General features: G+C 42.1%; 1 protein-coding gene across 1 annotated transcript in view; it reads left to right on the top strand.

Annotated features, from left to right (window-relative positions):
- Positions 1 to 20,368, top strand: part of dock4b (dedicator of cytokinesis 4b) — a 111,748-nt gene that overhangs the window by 19,562 nt on the left and 71,818 nt on the right. Inside the window, exons 2-7 of the mRNA XM_053313912.1 lie at positions 10,820 to 10,903; positions 15,535 to 15,575; positions 17,028 to 17,083; positions 17,193 to 17,289; positions 17,901 to 18,049; positions 20,215 to 20,299. Coding sequence (XP_053169887.1) covers positions 10,820 to 10,903; positions 15,535 to 15,575; positions 17,028 to 17,083; positions 17,193 to 17,289; positions 17,901 to 18,049; positions 20,215 to 20,299 — 512 coding nt within the window. The remainder of the gene's footprint in view (positions 1 to 10,819; positions 10,904 to 15,534; positions 15,576 to 17,027; positions 17,084 to 17,192; positions 17,290 to 17,900; positions 18,050 to 20,214; positions 20,300 to 20,368) is intronic.

Genomic DNA, 20,368 nt, shown 5'->3' with positions numbered 1-20,368 from the left:
TGTACTTGAAGCTGTCATCACAGTGGAAGCCTCGGGGCTGACAAAAGTATACGTTCTGTTAAAAAGATAAAAATGTGGGAGTGTATGAATTGCAGGTGTCTTTTGTGAATGTTTTTGTTTCTACCACTGAATCCCTCCTATGTATCACTTCACATGCAGTCATCATCACCTCTTCTTCTTCTCTTCCCTCTCAATTCACTTGACTCTCATGTGCTTAGCTTCCCCCTCTCTCTCTCTCCATCTCCCTCCTCTGGCCCTGCTGTAGGTCGCTGAGCCGACCGGGAGAGCCCCCCCTCTCCCCCCCCACGTGCTGACACCCAGCGGGGGCAAACAAAAGTGAAGTGAGATGCACGAGAGCTGACAGCCACTTATCTCTCCTGCCTCTCACCTTTTGATTCACTCTCTCTTCCTCTTTCTGTTTGGCCTTCTCATCCTGTCTCTCTTCTTTTCTTTTGTCTCTCACTGCCGCTTTTGTTTGTCAGTCTCGCCGTCTCTGCTGTCTTCATCTGTCCTTTACCTTTTCCTTACCCAGTCTTTCCTCTACTTGTTCTTCAGTCAGCACAAACCCCACTAGCGCGTGTGTGTGTATGTGTGTGTGTGTGTGTGTCTGCAGGCTCGAGGCTGTGGCTCTGGGCTACGCTCAGCCTGTCTCGCCACGTTTTCAGTCTCCTGACAGGCGCGTAACACAAATAAAAATCTGAACTAAGCCATTACCTGCTCTGCTGATACAATCCCATCGATTTAACTTCACCTCTGGGCAGCATTTTCCCTCCCTTTTTTTTTTTTCTTCTAAATGCCACAACTTCAGTGTTTGATATTTACCCGGCCAGAGCTGCGAGATAAAACCACGGATGCTGTTTTTTGGTGGATTTTGTTTCATCACTTTTTCATCACAGTTTCATCATCCTCAGCGTGGACCTGACTGCTACACGGCCCGAAGCAATAAAAACCAATGTGTGTATATTTTATTTTCATTTTTGTTACCAGTGGTGATTCTGATGTCATTGTCAGTGAGATATGATATCAGACACTTCCAGATGCGTCACAAACCTCCCCACATGTGTGTTTTGCGCATACTCGCAGCATTCACGTGTGCACGGGTTCTATGCAAGCCACACACACACACACACACACACACACACACACACACACACACTCACATGTTCCCTCACTACGTTGATTTCCTGTCACTTTTGTGTTTACGCTCTCGTGTGCCACTGCAGCGCAAGTGCATAATTTGTTGTAATTTGATCCAAAAGAGCCTGAAGTGCAGATAGAGGTCAGTCGCACCTCCTCTCCCCTGAGAGAGGAGAGAGAGAGAGAGAGATTGATGGAAGGTAAAATAGATGGAATAGAAAGGAGGTGGAGAGGCTGCAGTGAGTCAGAATGAGAGAGAAACAGATTGATGCAGTTGGTTTCATCTGACACTCCCACTTTCAACCGTTATACCTGGAGGAAGAAAAGCAGATGTTTTTCTGCTCATCTCCTTCTCTTTCTTGCTCTCCATCTGTCAGTGGGAGCTGCAGTCTCCTCTCTGCTATTCCACTCTGCTGCTCTCGTTCTCTCTCAACAGTATCTCTTTGTCTCCCCAACTCTTTTTCCTTCTATCGCTCTCTCATCAGCCACACCCACACCCTTAAATTTTTCGCCTCCTTTCCCGCTGTATATTTTAGCCATTCTTTCTTCCTCCACTCTCTCCATCTTTCTCTCCGTGGGGTGGGAGGATGTGTAGGCACTGGTGTCGGCGTGACTACAGCTGCTATTGAAAAATCCAAACACTCCAAAGCTGCAGCAGCTCCCTGCATTTGTAGCTGAAGTGTTATGAGTGTGAGAGGTCTCATGTGATCTGCCAGAGATCTCCACTAACTACAAAATAAGTTAAGAGATAATTCTGGGTCTTATTTTCATGACAGGTCATCGTTTCTGTGATGGAACACAGCAGCATTGCTAAAAAAAGATGTCTGATGGGGCAAGAGGCATCAAGCAGTCAGATGATAAAGGAAGCACATTTCAGGTTGTCTTAACTGATTTGGAAGAGAAATGGTTCACAGTTCACAGACCAGCTTCCTGCTTCAACTTTGAACACATAATACTACTGGGTACTATGGGCATACACCCAGTTGGTTGTGCAGTGAGGGAATTTTGATGCGGTCACATGTGGTTTTGTCTTCAAGTAAAATGCTATGGGGTGATTTCACACTTTACCTGTTTGGTTCAGAGCAAACTACCGTACTGAGTAAGCTTGAAACAGTTGGGCTGGGTCTGCTTTGAAGCTCAGATATGTTATGTGATATAACAAAATCTAAACAAGTATTAAATCCTTTAGCTGTGAGCTGTCCATAAGCCAAACCTATAAGTGACGTCTATATTAATGTGAATCATTTGCTGATAATGGTAGCACTTGTACATGTCAGTGTTTTTGTCTGATGCCATGGATATTGGCAGTTCCTGATTAAAAAGTTGTATAAACTTTATGCCTTTCCCTGTAAGTGGTAAAAGGAATGAAGTGTTAGTCTTTTCTAATCAACCTCATAATCAGAGAACCTTTAAGTGCAACATGACTTGCTGTCAGTCACTTGAATGTGATGTCCCCATGTGGGTCCACGTTGCGCTGATGATGCAGGAATGGCAGTCGGATCAATAAGCTACCTGTCAGCTCTAATGGATTCATCTTTACAGCTCCTGGTTCATTGGTAACAAGTCAGTGTTTCTGGCTCTGTTGATCAGCAATGACTTGGATCATAACTGAGAAATCGTGGCCAAAACTACAAAAATAGGATTAGCTGTAACAAACTAGATCTATTCTTTAGAAAATAAACATACTCGATGAGGGTAATGAATTTGCTTTCACGCTTGACATGTTTGGCGCTCTTTGTATTCACAGAGATTAAAAACACTGAAGTTGAATCATGGCTTGGCTCGACGGGCGTCCTCTTGTCTTCCAGGGAAAGCTGGCATCCGATCACTTCCCGAAATCCGAGCTGGCAGGAATACCATTCTAGCCAGTCACAGGAAGTGTCCCTTATGTTATCATTCACCCCACTGACTTTAACTAACTATTCACTACAAAGACGTGAGAGCGCTGAGCTGTTGAGAAGATGAGTTTTGTGTATAACGACTCCTTCAGAATGAGCATTGATCCTTGACTATTAAGCCATCACGGTGAGATAATGAACAGAAATAATGATGTTGTAATCCAAAGATAAATAGTCCAGATGAGGGGGGAAAAAATAACACATTCATGCAGGTGAGATAAATCCTCTCAAGAGGATTATTATAATCATCTCATCTCAACTTTGGCATCAGTTGGCTATCAAATGCATGATGCACTTAGCTAGCTTTTAAAACCACATACACACACACACACACACACACACACACACACACACACACACACACACACCAACCACATAGTCAGATTAATGCCTGGGAATGAGGTGAGGTGAGGCTTTAGCGCACTGACCTATATTCCTATTTAATCTGAGTCATTTATGATTTCTGCTGCCCCGGCCTCATCAGACAGATTGATTGTTGCTCTTGTTGATCGCACTCTGTGCCTTTGTTGTTCTGCACTTTGTGACCGAGGCATAATCTGCTCGTCTCGTCAGCTGTTGATGGCACCAATGATAAAAATATATTGTGTTTTTTTAAATCCACACCCCCTCCCTCCCCATGTGAACCACTGTCAGCTCTTCATTTATAAAGTGTGAAGTGACTAAGTATGGGCTTGTGTTTATGACAGGTTCATGAGTGCTAATCATGTTTGAGTTGTGGAGTTCACAGACACCTTCTCTTAATAAGTGTCTGTCTGTTTGCGTGTGTTTATTTTGGTCTACTTTCAAGCATAAGATAAGGTTTCACAATAGTTCTCCGACGTTGAAGCAACGCTGAGATGATGCTGTCCTCTGAGCTGCACTTTTTGTCATGCAGCCACTTAAAAAAAATCCTCACAGCTCTGTGAAAGCTCCTTCTCCTCCAATCTGATTTGAGCGAAGGGTCATTGTCGCTAGTGAGCGCTTTTGTGCTGGCGGTTAGGTCGCCATCTCCACACACACAAAGGAGACGAAAAGAACCTGGCGGCCGGCAATGGAGAAGGCGAAATGAAAGCCGTTCCTCCTGGGTGATTCTGCCGGCCTGGCTTTTGTCTGCTCTGCCTATCAGACCTGTGTGTGTGTGTGTTTGTCTGTTTCCATGCGCACAACTGCCAAGTTGAGTCCTGTTCAAGGCCTTCTCAGCACAGCTACTTTCAGACATCTGCCTCCTCTCTCCTCCCGCTGGCCGACCCCTGTTGATTCCCCTCGCTTTAAAATGCATGATGCCACTTCCCAGCATGCCAAGCTCAAACCAGAGAAATCACCTTCTTTTTGCAGCGGGGGATGTACACGAGCGCGCACCGACTGCTTTAATCTCTCTCCAGCTCACACTCAGGCTGTCAGACCCCTCTGTTATCACTCGTGTGTGTTTGTGCTCTCCGTATATGCATAAACACGTCTTTGTGGTTTGGATTTTCTCAGCGTACAAGAGCCCTGAGTAAGTCCTCGTGTGTTGGTAACCACATTTGGCGGCCTCCAATCCATGAGGCGGTGGGAGAAGTATGCTTGTTTGGCATGACATGGATGGATTTCAGCCCCTTTTACTTCACCACATAGAGAGATGAATGCCTGAAGCCTTGGGTTAGGAACACAGTGTGTGCAGAGTTGGCTTAGACAAAACATAGCTCAGCTAGTTTTGGTCTGAGAGGGAATGTTTTAGTCACGTTGCTAAAATAAAGGGCACTTCATACAGTTCTGACAGTGTTATGGTTTTTTGGACAGTGAATGTGCCTCATGAGGAAGTGAAGAGGTTTTATATTAGTGTAGATAACTCTCACTTCTATATCTTAACTGTTTATGAAAGTGATCATCTTGTAAACAGGTGAGAATGAAACAAGTGTTACTTCCCCATTTTGGCATTTTTTTGGCACAATCTTCTTCCCCTCAATAAAATTAACCTTCCCTTGTGATCTTAGTACATCCTCATAGACACAGTAGGTGTTTGCATGTTCATGTTTCATAATGTTCACATGTATATTCCCACACAGGAATGAAATATTCATGATGCCTACATTTGGCAGCAATGGAGGCCAGTGGAGTGCCACCAGTTGCCTTGCTGTCAAATTAGCATATTAATGATATAAATGCTGTATAATTAACATGTGGGAGTGGATTATACGCGTGAATCATTGTAAGATCAGTTAGAGAGAAGAAAGGGTCAGGCTAATGAGGTTAAAAAGCACATTAATGAGCACTTTCAATGAAATTTGCTGTTACTTAATGCAAAAAAAAAAAAAAAAAATGCTGACAAAAGCTGCAGGCTCCGAGAAAGAGATCAGTTGCATCTTCATGCTTTTTCTTGCATGTTGGTTTTTACTCTAATGGTAAAATCTCTGTAAAATTGAGTCTAGCAGCGACATGATATCAACTCCTTTATCGGCGACGTTACACCTTCCTCGTTCAGCCGTCGCCTTTTGAAGGGGCTGTTTCTTGAAGGAGCGAGCGAGCCCCGATGTTCTTCTCACTCGAGGCCCGTGGCAGTGTTTGTTCTTCTAAGGAGCTTAGACGCAGCGCAGAGCAAACCAAATGTAACACGGTTTGACAAGCCTCCACTTCCAAGTGGCAGCCTAAAACACACGTAAGCCTAATCCCAGCCTGTAGACCTTCTTGGGGTCTCTTGACTCCCTCAGAAGAATGAACTGGCAATCAAAGCAAACACACAAAGTCGTGGATTAAGGTGAGAACGTATTAAAAAGATTGAAATGCGACCTCTGACCTCAGACAAAATCGCTGTCAGTCAAAGTCTTCAGTGACACAAACGTTAGAGTGTCTTTAGCTTCTCTACTGTGACATATTTACCAGTGAAACACAATATTTGGGGGATTTCAATCAAATTCTTAGCATTTGATTTGGCTGCAAGAAAAGTAGTTGAGAGTTTAGCGTGATATGGAGCTACAGAGGACTGTTGACGCCACACACACCCAGACCTGTTGTTAGATCAGGAAGAGGATGAGGGGAGGTGAATGAGCAATGAGTTAGAGCACAGCCACATTGATTCAGAAATGAAAATGCCTCTGTCGGTTAATACAACCCACAAGTGGTGAAATGTGGTTTGATATGAGCAATGTGGCTAATCTAATCGCCCAAAGTGACATTAGATTGGATGCTTTAGTGAACGCCCCTGAGTGCAGGATGAGTCATGACAAGACATAAATGAAGAATTAAAACAGGGACACAGGATGAAAACTATGAAAATGTATTTTTCATTTCACCAGGTCTGAAATGAATAATTAATGTGCTTTCAGTGCATTTTTGTTTAGTCAGATTTCTGGGTGCAGTCTGCAACTAATGATGATTTTCATTATTGATGAATCTACCACCTGCTTTTAAAAACTATTAAATTAATCATTGAGTCTATAAGTTGTCAAAAATAAGAGCAACCTTTCCAAAATACTGTGATGGCATCTTCAGTGAACCTCTTTGGCCAGGAGTCCATACAGTAGGTCTGCCAGTTGGAGCCAAAAAATATTTTACAATTTTTGCTTCCAAAGTAAACAATTAATCTTCAGAGTTATTATTGATTTATTTTATGTTGATTATAATCTGTTAATTGGTTAATCATTATTCATTTAGGTAGAAATACACTGTAACACTGAGCAAGAGTCTACAGCCTGTGAGTGAGGATGTCCTTAGGCACAGTACTGCTTTAAGATAATTGCTAGTTCACCAGTTTACCATTTTCATTTAGTGTGTTAGCATGCAAATAAAACCTGATTATGGTGCTTAATGAAGTCAGAGTATTGCAAAAGTTCATCCTAAGAAGTACCAAATTTCATGTGAATCCCTTGAATAGTTGTTGATATATTTCAGTGTGGACCAACGGTTGGCAGGTGGACCAACCAAGCATCAAACATGTCCATCTCTTAGCTTCACAGAATACTTTGTGACCAGTGATGAGTTTGATGAGCAACTTGATCAGAGCTAATAGCTAATCTGATTGGCTCCACTTCTGTATATGAGACATACAGACGCACAAACCCACAACTTTTGTCAGTGAAAGGATTATGACACTCTCGATCTATGTCAAACCACCAACTCTCCACCAGTGACCCACACAATTTTTATTTTAGCCTTTATATCTGCTCCTTGTTGCTCTGTCGATGCGTTTGTCATTCTCCATTCATTCATCTCTCTTGTTGTCTCTTGATAAAATTGACATACATACTCTCCCTTCCCGTCTCTTTGTCATTTGTGTTCCTCTGTGCTCATCCATGTGCACATGACTCTGCCCGGCTGCCATCCTTGTGTAATGTCTAGTTTCAGGGGCATGATAGTCTGGTCTAGAATAGCAGTGTCCTCACAGTGAACCAGGCAACGATGTCACACGGTGTTGCAGAGTGTGTGTGTTTGTGTCAGACTGGTTCAGAGTTTGCCTTTTGGTGGCTCAAGTGCTGGTCAGGGCAGGCCATCTGGAAACTAGATGTAACAGGTTCAATAGAAATACAGTGTGTGTGTCTGTGTGTGTGTGTGTGTCATATCAGGGCATCAGCAGGTCTGGTTTTGTTCAGTTTATGCAATAGTATATTCATGCATCAGTGGCATCCACTTAGACGTGTCATATTAAGTAGCACGTGTGCCATCCGTCCTTTTATAGGATTTTCCCCCTGCTACGCCTGCACTTTTGCACTCTGCTGCAGCTGTGTGGTTGAGCAGCCATGAACGGCATCTTTCCCCCCCATTTGTACTCGCTGTTCTCTCTTTTTTTTTTTTTTTTTGGAAGTAATGGGACACATCCCGACAAAACAACAACAGATCGATTCCCTGTAGAGTGAGCACCTTTCCCCTCTCCTCAGTGCATCATGTGGCGGTCGGGCCGGCCCACATAGTTGACTGACAGATAGTCAGAGCCAGACGCATGACAGGCAGTTAGAGACAGACAGACAGACAGCAGCTGGCTTGTGGATCGACAGGCGGGGGATGCTTTCATTGCACAGCAGAATGTTGAAAAAAAAGAAGAAGAAAAAAAGAAAAAAAAAGAAAAAAAGAATACTTGAAACTGAATAATTTAGTTGACTGCAGCTGGGGAAGTCACTTGGTTAATTCATGCATTGGTCACAAGCGTGTTTGCTGTGATTGCTTCTGTGCGTGCATGCGTGTGTGTGACTGATAGGGCTTTGAATGAATTAGAAAAAAAAGTTTCAAGGTTTTTTCGTGTGTGTGTGTGTGTGTGTGTGAGTGTGTGTGTGTGTGCGCAAGTGGTTGGTCTTTGAATGCATTACAAAGTCAGATGTGCACTTGTGACAAATCCTTTGTAAAGATAGTGTTTTTGCTGCTCGAGGGATAACAAGGAGTTGGCGGAGCTTCAACATAAATTGCAGAAGGACACAGACTTACACACACACACACACACACACACACACACACACACACACACACACACACACACACACACACACACTTACTGACAGTACAGAGTGTGTCGCTGCTGTTTGATTTCATCAGCAGACTTGTACTCTATGTCAACATGAAACAGTGGGTGGATGGGTAATTCAGCTAAATCCTCTGTTGGGTAGTGGTCTACTGTGCCAGAAAAAGAGTCAAACTACAAATGAAACACCTCTGGCAGTCGGTTTCTGATGTGCAGCTGATATTTCTCATTGAGTGCAGTTTAGTGTATTATAAAAGTAATTATTTTAGTTTTGGACAATTTCCAACAAACAAATACCCAGATGCTTTTTGTTTTAAATTACTTTTTAAATACCAAATTTAAATACTTTATGCATCCAAATTGAGTCTAGTTCAGGAATGCTCAAGAAAGTGCTGGAAAAAAGGTGTGAAAATGTAAATTTGCTGCTGATTATGCACCAGAGTGCCTTTTTAAGAAAGTAGCACAATAACAGAAATGCTCAAACTCAAACAATATCTGAATCACCCAAATTCTAATCAAATTGTGTTTTTTATATAAAGTATTGAATGTTATATATTCTGAGATACAGGCAGTGCTTGTACTCAGTGCTGTCTGGGTGCGAATTCACTTTGTGTGTGTTTTTAAATTTGGCTGGATTAAATATAATCCCTGTGCAGCACGAGGAAACACTCCCAGTGCTGTTTGGACGGTGCGTTCAGGTACGCTGGACGAGCCCTGTTGGCAGGAGAAATGAAATTCTCTCTAAACACTTTAGCTGGAGCGGGATCCCTCTCAGTTCTGCATGGCAGGGACTCTTGTTATACGTTTCCACTCCAAATCCCAGTGAAGCTGTCTTTTTTTTTTTCTCCCTCCGTGTGTGTGAATGCATATCTGTGTGTGTTAGTGTGCTTGTTGCTGTTTGAATAGGCTACTTGTGTGAGTTTGTGAAGCTGCAGAGAGAACATGTGTGGACATTTTAACAGTGGGTGCTTGTGTTTGCAGTGGGAACATCAGGGCACAGTGATTGACATATCTATATGTACATGCAGGTTTAAGTGTGTGGGTTAATTTTTTTGGTGTGTGTGTGTGTGTCAGTGGGACACAGCTCTTTTTTAAAGCGCATCATGAAGAGCTGTCAACTGCCTCTCCTGTTGCCTGTTACACTCTCACAGCTCAAAGTACTGTTCACTGCTAATGGATCAGCAGCATTTCTCTGCCTCTGTGTCCCCATTTAATCTCTTGTTTCTTTTAGCTTTTGTTTCAAAACTTGTATAAACAGACATCTCAACTCAATATGTTTATGTATATATATGCATACATACATACATGCGATTCTTAAATGTCAGGGGACCCCAAAGTGGGGAAGATTACAAAACGAGTGGCACTGCAGAGGCTGAGATATCCTGTTATTTACTCCCTTTTAGCTCCAAAAAACCCCCTCGTACTTTTCGTATTTCAACTCAACAAATGTCTTTCAAACTGCACGCCCCCGCAGTTTCTGACCCTGGTTTACTGTCATTTTCTAGTCCAATTCAAATTAAACCCATTGACATCACCAGGGGTTATTTTTCAGACTTGAGAAAGCAGCCCTCCCACTGTTTTCACAGTCTGACAGCACACCTTACGACCTTCATGTGTAAAATTGGTGCAATGTCCCTTTAAATAACTCTCTACCTCTGGTTTCTGTCTATGTTGCTTTGATTTGAGAATCACAAAACATAAAAAAACGTGACATTTCTGTATATTTCTCATATATAGCACCACTCCCTTGTTTCCTCTGCGTCTGCTCTATCAGCTTTCATCAAATAAACTATAAAGTAAGGGGTCGTCATAGATGTCTAGAAATCGTCAGAGATGGTATTTAACCACATGTACGTGTCTCTGAGGTCGTCTGCTGGCTTGCTTCTCAGTAGGAAAAGAAGCGCTTATAGTAAACAGCTCATGCTGAATCAAATACAGCCTGCTCCTTCTATCGCTGCATCATGCAAAATGATTTATGACCCCTGTGTGCTGAGGACGGAGCGGACGGCTGCATTTGCTGTAGCTGTCCTCGCTAACCTGACAAAAGTCACTTCTGTTTGTGCCTTAAAGCAAAAATAACACTCCATATAATCTGTGTAGATTAAGATTGTATTTATGTAAGGTTTTACTATTTTGAGTATGTGCAGAAAAATAGAGATTTCACAAGCTTTGATTTAAGTTCACCTACACAGATTATTGATTGCGCCTCCTCTTTCTGGGTTATATTTTTAAACTGATATTCTAGCAGCTTTTTTTTTATTACTCTTTTATCACTCTGCTCATGTCTCAGGACCTTTTTCTAACTCAGCATAAACACAAAAAAACTGATGTGGGTGTGTTTTTTTTGGTTTTGTTTCAGTGCTGGCCAGTTTCCGAGGGACCGTCCAGCACGGCCTCCCGCTGGAAATCGGAGACACGGTGCAGATCCTGGAGAAATGTGAAGGTACCGTATAGTTACACACACATATTTCATCTGCATTACCTTACAATTATCTGCTTTCTGTGGTGAAACCAAAAAAAGACACTTGCTTTTGCTTGCGTGGTAAAAGGGGCACATGCCCATGCAGCCTCACAAAATTACAGAGACACTTCCCCTTTTTTTTAAGTGTACAGATGACGTTATCCTCACATGAACATACATGACCCGCACATTCATGCATTGCAGCTGCACGCAGGCTCCAAAACAAACACATTACTGGCATAAACGCACAAGGGGACGCTCTGAAGTACGTTTGTGGTACTGAAAGTCCACTGAGGTAATATCACACCTCTTGCAGGTCTTGGTGCACTAAATGAGCAGCATTGTCTCTGCGATGAAGGCCTGTGGAAATTCATGTTTGCTGCTGTTTCCTGCACCACAAGTTGGCTGCTTTTTCTGCCTCTCTGCCCACGCTGAGTCTGTTTTCCTCTTCTACTTGCCTTCTCTTGTACTTTCTCTCTCTTTTGCTGTCTCTCTCTCTCTCTCTCTCCCTGTGTATGTTAATCTATAGTTTTCTGCTTCTATCTTTTTCTCTGTGTTCTTTTCATCCCCTTATCTGTCCATCTGTATAATCCAAAAGTTAGGAAAAAACTGGGACGTGTAGATAAAGTAGATAATACAATCACTATGACCATCACACACCCACACACCTGGATTTAATTTATTTTAAGTGGAGCAATATACTTGTTCAGCATTTTGTCTTCACCTTTTTTAAATTTCCATAATAATGTGATAAACCATAGCAAATCTATGCTCTTACACACAACTTCACACAAATAAGCAGCCTCACACACACACACCTCCCTCTTCCGGAGCTCTTGACACACTCTTTCTCACTTCCTGTTGGGAGACGAAACCACACACACACACACACACACACACACACACACACACACACACACACACACACACACACACAGGCTGAAAGAGTCAACCAGTCGAGCAGCCAGTCATGCAGCCAGCTAGAGGGATGTGATATTGCGGTAAAAAAAGGCCCAGAGGAAACAGACAATAGCACAGCCAGCGGAATGCTTGGCCCAGAAGGGAGGAACAAAATCAAAACCCTGCCAGCAGTGAGGAGGCTGAGAGATGGAGGGGCTGCTGACAGCAGAGGAGACAGTCTAATGGCTCTGCCTCATGTTGATACTGTTGACACTTCACACAGGAGCTTCCTAATCAAAGTGTTTCATACTGACATGTGACTCCTGCTTGTAAACGCACCTCCTCAGCAATTGATTTTTGACTCAATGCCTCCTTTAACTTTTCTTTTCAAAGTTCCTGACAGTGATGCATACATTATACTGAGTGTACTAACACAGATCCATTATCACATCCTGCTGATCTGCTACACATGCTTGCTGTCCTTCACAGGCGTATAACAGAAAAGCAAAGAGCTGCCACGCTGTTTGACTCCTGCTGCTGAAAAAATGACTCATCTAGGAAACACAATCCAGACCCAAGTTACTCAACGCTATTCTGACCATCCAAGCTCCAAACAAATCACAGAGAAAACACTACCTAAGTCGCAGATGCTCAGGCGAAGCCCGGCAGTGATTAGAATAATCAAATACATTTACATTTGAGCTATTTAGCTAATGCTCTTATCTGGAGGGACTTACAATGGCTGCAACAGTGGAATGAGCTTAAAGCATCAGTTTGGAAAAGAGCATCAGCCCAAAAGCCTACGATGTAAATGTATTAGATTGCTTCTATCAGTGTTGGGATTTGCAAAAGCATCAAGCACGTACTCATTTAGCTTGAGCCCAGATTGGAGTGTGTAATGGTGTGAAAAGCAGGCAAACCGCAGCCTTTTCGCCGTTTTCTGTTTTAGGGATGTACCAGTTTAACAGCAGAACACTGGTATCACTCAATATTCACCTTGTTGACTGCCACTGGCCTATCAGCAGATAAGATGACATTCCCCAATGGCAGTGACCGATGTTTTTGTGTCATGTCATATCAGTGTTGAGCCGGCTAAATGTTGTGTTTGGTTATTAATGATCTGACTCGGACAACAGTAGCCTACCCAGCTGCAGTTTCAGAGAAGAAGCCACTGGCTGGACATGACTCTGGCATGACATAAGAGGGCAATGGGTGCTGTGTATGTGTATAGTTTGGTTTCAAATAAAAGGGACAGAAAATGTGAGTCTGGTGGGAGAAAGATCAGAGATATGCAGTTTGTATGATGTGTGCTAGTGACATTTCAAGAGGAGGTACTAGAGGCTAGAATTTTAACACATCAAATCTCATTGGCCATTTGAAAAGCAGACATGAAGTGTTCAAGGATTACCTGAAAGCCAAAAACCCCACGAAAAAAAAAGGACATTGAGAAAGAACAAATTCTGCCAGTACAGGATTTCGAATGTGGAAGATACCCGAACGCTCCATCCTTGCCATCTTGAGTTTGCACGCTGTTCAGATCCAGTTGAAACATATGCTTGCAGACTACAACCTCACTGCAACCCTCAATGCGCACCAGTGGGGATTAGCTGAAAACTTTACCACACTCCTCTCCCTGTCTGAACAACTGACAGTAGAAGTCAGCTCATCAGAGGCATCGGCTGCCGACGTGATTGCCCCCGGTGAGAGCCCTGAGAGAACTTTTAATGCGAGGAGGCTGCCGCAGATCACGCTGTTTAACAGACAACAGTATTATTAGAGGCTGTAAACAAACTGGATATAGATACTATGAGGACTGCTACTTTCATGAAGATGTTAAACAATGCGCACCAGCTCCACTTGATGCTGATGGATAGAGACATGGTAGAGAGACAGCTGATCACATACAGGGGCATGAACAGGTGAGGCATGGCCCACTCTGCAAATACCTAGAGAAGGGTTAGGATTAGGCTCTCTGCCTTAACACAAAGGACACAGCATCCCAAAAAAGCCCACTACAGACCTGAATAGACTATGCATTCATATGTATATTTTGTAAACATGTGCAGCAGCTGTTCAGCAAACTGACTGCTTGTGGAAAGAAGCTATTAGAGAGACAGGTGGTGTGTGATTTGATGCTCCAGTCATGTTTTTTTAGATGGAAGAAGCAAGAACAGAACATGAGCGGGGTAGCTGGTGTCCTTCATAACGTTTAGGGATTTCCTTTTGTCTCCAGCCTGTCAGGACGCTCTCAGTGGTACAGCCATAAAAGTCGACAAGAGTTTCAGTGCTCATAATAAACCTCTTAAGATGCCTCAGAAAATACAGTCTCTGCTGTGCTTTCTAGATGATGCAATTGGTGTTGAGAGGACTACGTGAGGGTGTCTGAGATGTGTATGACAACAATTTCAACACATGAGCAATTGAAATAGACTTGAGCTGCAACAAGAAAGAGATTCTTATGAAGAAAACATTCATCTTACAAATAGTAGGCTATGATGTACTAGTGATTAAAAACATGTATCATTATTATTCAGAAGGTGAGGCTCTCTGTATGGGAAGACTTTTCCTAAGAGGCCAATTTTAGTTTTGTAAAGAAGCCGTTGTTCCAGTTTGTGCTTAGAGAACAAAAGAACATTACATTCTGTATGAGCACAAGAGGTGAAAGCTAGCCCGGTTTATGTTTGTATTTATTATTTATTTTATATTTGATTTGACATTTTCCAGCTTTTTTCTAATACATTCACATTTAATTACATTTCATTTATATTTCACACACAAAAAATATTATTGGGCTATGTAAACACTGACAAAATATTCTTATTGAGTAAACAGGCTGAAAAGGCTTTTGAAACAGTCACAAAAAACATTTTTGTCATGTCGAAGAAGGTCATATTAAAGGCTATTTCATAAATTTGTATCATTAAATTGGTGCTCATTCAAAGATAATGTGATGAAGGGCTGAAAGACTTTAAAACAGTTTTTTTCTTTGTTTAGCTGGCACAAAAGGGACATAAACACTAACACACATTGTTATTGGTATCCACTATTGGCGTAGAATTTCACAATCCTGAGCCTCCATATGCTGTTAAGTCTCATGTTTTTTTCACACCTGCCTTGTGGTTGTGTGTATGTCAGGCCCCCCATCCCCTTTTAGCTCTCCTGTGCGTCAGCTTGTGGTCACTGCAAACACAGCTTATGGAAAAAACAAAAAACAAGTTGGTTTGTACCACAGAGCTCTGTAGTGCTTCTCACAGGAAAGGGCAAGCAATCAGCAGTTCAATTAAAATCACAATTAAATAGTTTGTAAGTTTTCAAAATGGTTTTGACAAAATGTGACATGAGTGCAAATGAGAATGTAAACTGTTACCTAACTCAACTACTTTACAGCTAATTAAAGCCAAAACACAGTCAGAGCGCACACCTCTCATTTCTTCATATGACATTGAATTAGAATAGACATTAATGTTTGGTAGGCATGTGGTGGAATTCATGCAGCTGTGGGGAGGATTGGATCATTTTCATTAAATCACTGTCACCTCACACACTCACATTCATCTTCTCTATCCTTCTCTTATGAATTGCACAGCATCTCATATTTCTCCACTTCCTCCCCCCCTATGTGCTCTGCGGAATCTAAGCCAGATATGAAGATTATAAAGGTGTGATATTCATGGTGACACCCTGAAAATTAAAACGCTGCTTTTTCTCTGCAGGTTGGTACCGAGGATTCATCTTGAAGAATCCAAATGTCAAGGTAAGAGAGAGTGTGTGTGTGTGTGTGTGTGTGTGCGCGCATGTCTTACTCCTCTAACTAATTTGTAGACTCAATCAATACTCTCATGATTTTTTCTTTTATTGAATGGTATGTCACCTGACAGAGCAGCAAAATGACATTTAAAAGTCTCCCCTAGGCTTGGCCGCAGCTAGCAATTTCACATGCTGTGATGACAATTGTCAGTGACAAATTTCATCAGCTTTAGTTTTATTCGTATCAAAAAATACTTCATTCCTTCAGTTGCTCAACCTCAACACTTTGGTGAAAGTGTCCACCAGTTTTGTAACAGCTGCTTGTGGCTACTCACTTTCATCTGCTGAAAGTGCCAAAACCCCAAAACAGCTTTTTCTCACATGTCGTAGCAAGAAAACCACAAATATATTTAACAGCATTAATAATGGCTGCTTTCCATTTAGGTTCAGTAGCTCCAAGACCCTGATAGTGTGCATGAAGGCACACTGGCCTGGCTTAGTGGTACATTTAAATATAATGGAACCATTAGTGTCAAAATGCATGCTCTGAAAAAGGCCAAATGAACATGTAATGCATTGCACATGATTATTTAATGTGGTAACAGATTGATATTACGTGACATGAATGTCAGTGTTTTAATGATTTCATCTAATTCTATGCATGCTGTATACACTCAAGCTCCTACAATAGGATAGCTAATATATGTGCTCACACAGTTTTAAAGTGTAGCATTCCAACTATTTGTATTACAAATGGTGGCAGGAAAAAAAAAAGTTAATGACAGCTCTTTCAACTCAAATCCAACACCATTTGGCACCAATAAATCTTTGGCTGATTACAGTTTGAAAATGAAAACCCTCAAAACCAGCCAATTAAATCAAACTGAATCATTACTGGTAATTAAACTCCACACCACACGCACAAAACACACCACACAGCACAAAACACACAAAAAGCACAACACTCAGAAATTTTAAAAAAAAAACCCGCTTTGAGCTGCAGGTCTGACTGACAGTAATAGATGTGGCTTCTAAAAGCTGTCGTGCAGAAGAATATATGATAATAAACCTACAGTAGTTGAGCGTCAAGTGTTAGCTGTGCGTTCAGGGTCTCAGTGTGTGAATGTGTTGCATTTATCCTCAGATACTTAAAACATAAGTTCTGCTTTGATCTCCTCGAGTCAATAGGGAGCGACTTGCAGTTTATTACCGTCAAACAGGGCGCACACAAACACACTTTTCATCTTTTTTGTCTCCTTAATCCCATTACTCCTTTGTCTGTTCCTCTCTGCTTCCCCTCTTTTAATCTACAAACACACTTAGCCCTGTATTGATTATGTGCATCTTTTCCACACGCTAACAGTTAAAGGTGCAGTGTGTAGAATTTAGCAGCGTCTAGCTTAATGGACTTAGCAGAAAGCATGTTTTGTTCATTAACTTGTTAATCGTCTGTTCAAAGGGGATCTTCCCATGCAGCTACATCCACTTGAAGAATGCCCACGTCAAGAATAAAGGGTGAGTGATGTTGTGTTTCTTTCTCTTCTTGCGTTCCAGTGTGTGTGTGAAGGTCATGGCAAAGCTCTTATTGATTTCTTCTTTATGTGTGCATCTTTGTGTAACTTAGGCAATTTGAGACAGTCATCCCTGTTGAAGACTCAGTCATCACAGAGATGACGTCGACGTTGCGAGACTGGGGTGCCATGTGGAAACAGCTCTATGTGGTAAGAACACACACACACACATGCACACACACACACGCACTCAGACTTTGCATTGATTTGAATATCTACCACACAAGCAAAGCCACTTCTTTAGGCTTCTGGTGAATTTATTTGGCCCTGGGTAATTCAAAAGTCACAAACACCCAAAGCTCTTTCATACACATTCATTAGTTGGATTGATTGTGTTTGTGGCCTATTAAGCTATCTGGGGTGCTGATTAAATTGAGCTGATGAATACGTGCGGATCAAAGTGCATACATTTGCGGCAAAAAGCAGCAGGACACTGAAGCTAATTTGCACAAATCCATTTTAAGTCCCTCTGTCGGCTCCTCTTTCTTTCTCGCTGGGGTCGGCCTCTTCCTCTGTGCTGATGTGGCTCTATAATGCGCATTCTGTCACTTCTTTTTCACTTATGTTTTTGGGGCGACCCGATGTGACTGTATAATTTCATCTCCTTATCTGTGTCTTCCCCCCTATCTGTCACCCTCACCCCTGTCCTGACCCTAATCTTAACCCTTCTTGTCAATTTCCCTTTCATTCATGGCCCTTGACTGACTCAGTGCTCATTTTTGCTTCCTTGTTCCTCTCCTACCGTTTTCCTCCTTCCACAGAAGAATGAGGGGGATTTGTTCCACCGGCTTTGGCACGTGATGAATGAGATCCTGGACCTGAGGAGGCAGGTGCTGGTGGGCCACCTAACCCATGACCGCATGAGAGACGTTAAACAGCACATCACGGCGAGATTGGACTGGGGCAACGAGTGAGTAGACCAAGTCCAAAAATGACTTCAGGGACAGTTGCTTACACACACATTGTTCCATTTCAAATATTTGCTTTTTCCTGTCTGAGCTCATTAATGAGTCATCACTTGAAGTTAATATTACTAAATTACTGCCAGCCACTAGTGTACTTAAAGTTCTGAGATTGATTTGTCTGCCCTGTGCTCAGCTATTGGAATCCATTCATTTTCCAATTCTGTATGAAAATCAAATTGCAAGCTTTGCTTGAGAGCAGCAATCCATCACCGAGAACATTCAGTCAGACTGAATTTTTATGAAAAGGTTATGACATCAGGGATTTGAAAGTTGGTTGATGAACTGCAGTCTCCTTAAAAACAAGACACTACCATATTTATGTTTCCATCTTTCCTTATTATTGTCCTGCAATAGCCAGTTTCTACCGCAGAAACCCTTCCAGTAACCCAGGAACATTTTTAGCTGTTTGGTTTTTTTAACCTATTTTGTCTCAAAGGAACAAAGGGCTAATAATTTAGTTCCCTGTGTCGTAAGCCCTGACGATACTTTCCAGTGTTATGAGAACCACTGAGGCTAAATTTTGCTATCTGGTCAAACACAATTCTTATATAGCTTGACTCTCACAGACAGTGTTTATTGATGTTAAGAACAAAATTATATTGTTGGCTTCCCAACTCATCAAAGCATCATTGCTACTTTGGAGAAAGGCAGTCAGGGACTTTTTAGCCTCTCTTTCCAGCTCTGTGTGTTGTCTTTGCTTCAATCCATCACAGTATGACTCATGAAGAAATGACAAAGAATAACTCAACTCTGTGTTGTTGAATTATATGTAATAATAAGTAATTGAAAAGTGAGAAAAGAGGACTTTTAGTTCCTTTATTAGCTCCTGCAAATCTTCAATATCTTTTGCTTTAAAGCAGCAACAAGAACTCATCTGCAGTCCCTGCTCACAGCTGCATAACCACATTAGGACAATATGTCTTCGAAAAAGTAGTAGTAGAGTTTGAAGTGTTCTGCACTGTATATAAGTATATATGATTTATAGTTAATGGGCTGCATAAAAACACATAAAAACACTGTTATGGTTTAATGACAAGTTGGTTCATTTAACACTGGTGTTTTAACTGAACTAACACTTAAAGCAAACAAAACTAAATTGGAAAATGAACTTATTATATATTTCATATAGTTACTTGTATATTCTGTCTTCCTAGCTTCCTGTCAGCTCTCTACCTCATCTTTTCATTCTTTCTCAGACTTTCTCTCTTCTCTCTTCTCTCTGTGCTACTCTGTCTTTTGTTGACACCTACCTCCCCTGCAGGCACACTCCTCACTCAATCAAATCTCTTTTTCCCTCTCTTACAGACAGCACCCTCTCCATCCTTCCTCTCTCTCTTTCTTCTTTCTGTCCTCTCCATGCCATGGGGGTGATATTAAAAAAAACAACCTCACAACTTCTGTCATTCTCTCTCTGTCTATCTGTACCCTTCACTCTCCTTCATTTCCCTGCTGCTGGCTGTCCTCAAACATTCAGGACACACAGACATAGACACACACAAACACACACACACACACACACACACACACAGTCTTTAGTGAGGGGATGGATGGACAGTCCCTTGCTGTGGGCTGTTGTATGGTTGACCAGGCCTGTCTCTTTTATTGCTGACAAGGACACACACTCTGCTGATTTGGTCCATGGAGAGCCAAGGGGAGAGAAAAACGGAGGAAGGGAGTAAAAGTGAGAGGTAGAGGATAAAGAAAGGAGTGTGGTCAGTAGTGAGAAGCAGAGACGATTTTGGTGGAGAGGATGGAGAGAGAGAAATAGATGGAGGGAAGCAGCTGAATGAAGGTGGGTATAGACACCAGTGGGCATGGCAGGGGGCTACAAGGGAGAAGATTTTTTTCTTTCATCTGTTGCTCAGAGAAGACACAGATCTGTCTAGTTTTATTTACATGACTGACACTTGTTTGTGTGTGAATGACGCTGTGTGTGCATATGCGTGACTGTATGGTGTGCGTTTGTTCACTTTGTCATTGACGCTCAATAAAGTCTGTTTTGCCTATCACAGAGCAGGAATCTGAGAATCATAGTAATATATAGTCTTATCTGTTTGGAATTCAATACCGTGTGTGTGTGTGTGTGTGTGTGTGTGTATTTGTGTTGCAGACAACTCTGCTTGGACCTGGTCCCGAGGCAAGAGTTCAGCATGGTGGACCCAGATGAAATCAGTGTCACAGAGCTTTACAGACTGGTAAGTGACTTCACAACTCTCCACGCAGTAATCACCTGCTCCACTCTCAGACTTACACCTCATTTAGAA

The sequence above is a fragment of the Scomber japonicus genome, chromosome 23 (assembly GCF_027409825.1).
Source record: "Scomber japonicus isolate fScoJap1 chromosome 23, fScoJap1.pri, whole genome shotgun sequence".
NCBI lineage: Eukaryota > Metazoa > Chordata > Actinopteri > Scombriformes > Scombridae > Scomber > Scomber japonicus.
This window is presented reverse-complemented; position numbering and strand designations above follow the sequence as displayed.